The 3359-nt window shown below is 42.5% G+C and overlaps 1 protein-coding gene across 1 annotated transcript; it reads right to left on the bottom strand.

Annotated features, from left to right (window-relative positions):
• Positions 1-1327: 1327 nt before the first annotated feature.
• Positions 1328-3146, bottom strand: LOC100947968 (60 kDa heat shock protein, mitochondrial-like). Its single transcript, XM_012813992.2, is given in 2 exon segments — positions 1328-1704; positions 1707-3146. Coding segments are annotated over 2 exon segments (1695 nt in total). The 5' UTR covers positions 3109-3146; the 3' UTR covers positions 1328-1411.
• Positions 3147-3359: the final 213 nt, after the last annotated feature.

The following is a 3359-nucleotide window of genomic DNA, read 5'->3' as shown; positions in this document are numbered from 1 at the left end:
GGTGTCCTGAGAGGGGGAGGGGCGTGGTTGGAACCGGAAGGGGCTGTGGCTGGACCGGGCAATTTCACTTCAGGTTTACAGTCTTCAGAGTGGAGTTTGTCACTGGTCCCCCTTGGCCTTCAGTCCTCTGTGAGCAAAGGGTGGAGAGGGGCAGGCAGCTGGGACTCTGTTGCTCGGCCCCTTCCCGGGTCGGTTAATCAGACCACGGCCCAGGGCTCTGAGCAGCTGTGCCTGGAGCGCCCCGCGTCCCTCCCACGTGGTGACAAGGGACAGGTCTTCAGGAAGAATCCCAGCTGGGTGTGTGGGGCTCGTTCACGGCTGTAGTCCCTGAGGCCCCCGTCCCTGCATTCTCCTGTTTAACCTAAACTTCGGGCTGAGCGCGGTGGCTCACGGTGTTGCTGAACGGAACTTGGCTCTGTCGCCCGTCGTTGTAGTAAAACACGGAGACAGGGAGATGATTCGTGAACAGGCTTTATTATGGGAAAGGCTAGTAATTCCGGGAACAGCGACAGTAATTTTGTAATGTTTTGTCTATGGAGCAAATTTTAATAATTTATATAGGGGATAATTTCAAAAGTATACTAAAAGTATATTACACTTACCTGATTAACAACATGTAGGCAAGTTAAATATATATAACAATTGAAGAAAAACTAATGAAACAAAATCATCATTCAAAAAACCAGTCAACATGGTATTAACTTGTTCTATAGTGCCTGACTACTTCCTCGTTTTTAAAAAAGATTATTAGCTTTATTCCCTATTTCTGGTTTGGCCTGTTTGTCTGATTTACTGTTCCTTTTTTTTTTTAACTTTAAAAAATTTTTTATTTATTTTCATTTCATTTTATTTTTATTTTTTTTTGTGATAGAGTCTCCAGCTGTGGCCCAGGATAGAGTGCTCTGGCTTCATAGCTCACAGCAACCTCCAACTTTTTTTTTTAACTTTAAACAAATTTTTATTACACAAAGGTTGTCACATAATTGGATATTTCTCTACTTTGTACACAATTATTCTTACTCTCCACAGAAAAGCTGCTTCTTAACTTTTCATCTGGTGATGGCAAGCACTAAAATTCTGATTTTAACAGAACAGTAGTAAAAATGCCTCAGTGAAAAAGTTGAAAGCAGTACACTGGTATATGGCTCTTGCACCTGGTATCAGGAATGTACAAATGTTTTTTTATTCAAAAATACAAAATAAATTATCTGTAGGCATGGACAATGGATGACAGCAGTAAACCATTATATTTGTCAACTGAAACCAGTTACTGATGGTTATAGTGATTTGCTTAAACATCAGCCAGCCTTTTCTTTACTTTCTCCAACTGACTTCTCTGAAGTTATGGGTAAGGAACAATGCCTTGAGCTTCCTGTCACAGTTCATTAATGGTAAAGCACTATTCTAGGAATTAGAACATGCCACCCATTGCACCCATTCCAGGGTCCTTCTCTTCTTTAGGAAGTTCTGTGACTACAACTTCTGCTGTAGTTAACAGAGAAGCCACCCCAGCAGCATCAAGGAAAGCAATTCTTACAACCCTTGTTTGATCAATGATTCCTTTTTCCACCATATTTGCAAAATCTCCAATCATAGCATCATAACCAACTTCCGCAGAACTTTGCATTATTTTCTCCACTATCAAAGATCCTTGGACACCTGCATTCTTAGTGACGGTCATTGCAGGAATTTTGAGGGTTCTTTAATAATTTCCATACCAATTTGTTGATCTTCATTAGCTGGAGTTAATGAGTCCAAGGCTGGAATGCAACGAAGCAGGGCACAACCCCTTCCAAGAACAATGCCTTCTTCAACAGCAGCTCTTGTGGCATTAAGGGCATCTGTAACTCTGACTTTCTTTTCATTTACTTCAACATCACTTGTTCCACCAACCTTCAGCACAGCTACTCCGTCTGAAAGTTTTGCCAGACGTTCATTCAGTTTTTCCTTTTCATATTCACTAGGTGTAATCTCTAACTGCTCACCAATTTCTTGAATACGTTTTTCAATTTGAGCCTTGTCACCTTTTCCTTTCAAGAGCATGGTATCATCTTTGGTCACAATGACCTCTCCAAGTTTTCCTAAGTCATGAGGCTGAACATCTTCAAGATTTAGGGTCAACCCCTCTTCTCCAAACCCTGCACCACCAGTAGCAAGAGCCATATCTGTAAGCTGGTTCTTTCTATTATCACCAAAACCTGGAGCTTTGACTGCTACAACTTGAAGACCAACTTTTAGCCTATTGAAAACAAGTGTGCTTAGAGCTTCTCCATCAACATCTTAAGCAACTATGACCAAGGGCTTACGGTGAGCATTGGCAATTTCAAGAGCAGGTACAATTGACTGGACACTAGAAATTTTCTTTTCACTTAATAGAACATAGGCATCCTGGAATTCACATTTCTGACCTTTTGACATGTTAATAAAATATAGAGAAATATAGCCTCGATCAAACTTCATGCCTTCAATAATTTCTAATTCATCATTCAGTGTTTTTCCATCCTTTACTGTGACGACACCTTTTCTTCCAACCTTTTTCATTGCATCAGAAATGATGCTGCCAGTTTCTTTGTTGCCATTTGCAGAAATCGTAGCAACCTGAGCAATTTCTTCAGGGGTTGTCACAGGTTTAGACTGCTTTTTCAGTTCAGCAATGACAGCATCAACAGTTAACATTACACCTCTCCTGATTTCCACTGGGTTAGCACCTTTGCTAGTTTTTTTGAAGCCTTCTCTGGCGATAGACCGTGCCAACACAGTGGCAGTGGTGGTACCATCCCCAGCCTCTTCAATTGTCTTATTGGCAACATCTTGAACAAGTTTAGCTCCAATATTTTTATATTTATCCTTTAAGTCAATTGACTTTGTAACAGTCACACCATCTCTTGTTACTTTGGGACTTCCTCAACTCTGTTCAATAATCACTGTTCTTCCCTTTGGCCCCATTGTAACGGCTACAGCATCAGCTAACAGGTCTATACCTTGAAGCATTAATGCTCGGGCATCTGCACCAAATTTTACATCTTTGGCATAAGCCCAAGTGAGATAGGGAGCCAGTGCCCTGGACACTGGTCTTATCTGGTGAAGAACTGTGGGTAATCGAAGCATTTCTGTGGGGCGGCAGCAGGGCGTGCGTGCGGCGTGGCAGGTTGTCAGCGGCGAGTGAGGGCAACCTCCAACTTTGAGCTCAAGCCATCGTCTGTCTCCGTTTTTCTATTTTTAGTAGAGACGAGGATCTGGCTTTTTGCTCAGGCTGGTCTGGATGCAATTCCTGAGCTCAAGCTATCCACCCACGTGGGCTTCCCAGACTGCTAGGATTGCAGGTGTGAGCCACCCCGCCCAGCCCTTGTTCCTGTATT

Source organism: Otolemur garnettii, unplaced genomic scaffold (genome assembly GCF_000181295.1).
Source record: "Otolemur garnettii isolate 467f Iridium unplaced genomic scaffold, OtoGar3 scaffold00428, whole genome shotgun sequence".
NCBI classification, from domain to species: domain Eukaryota; kingdom Metazoa; phylum Chordata; class Mammalia; order Primates; family Galagidae; genus Otolemur; species Otolemur garnettii.
Note: the sequence above shows the minus strand (reverse complement) of the source record. Positions and strands in the feature narration are given on the sequence as shown.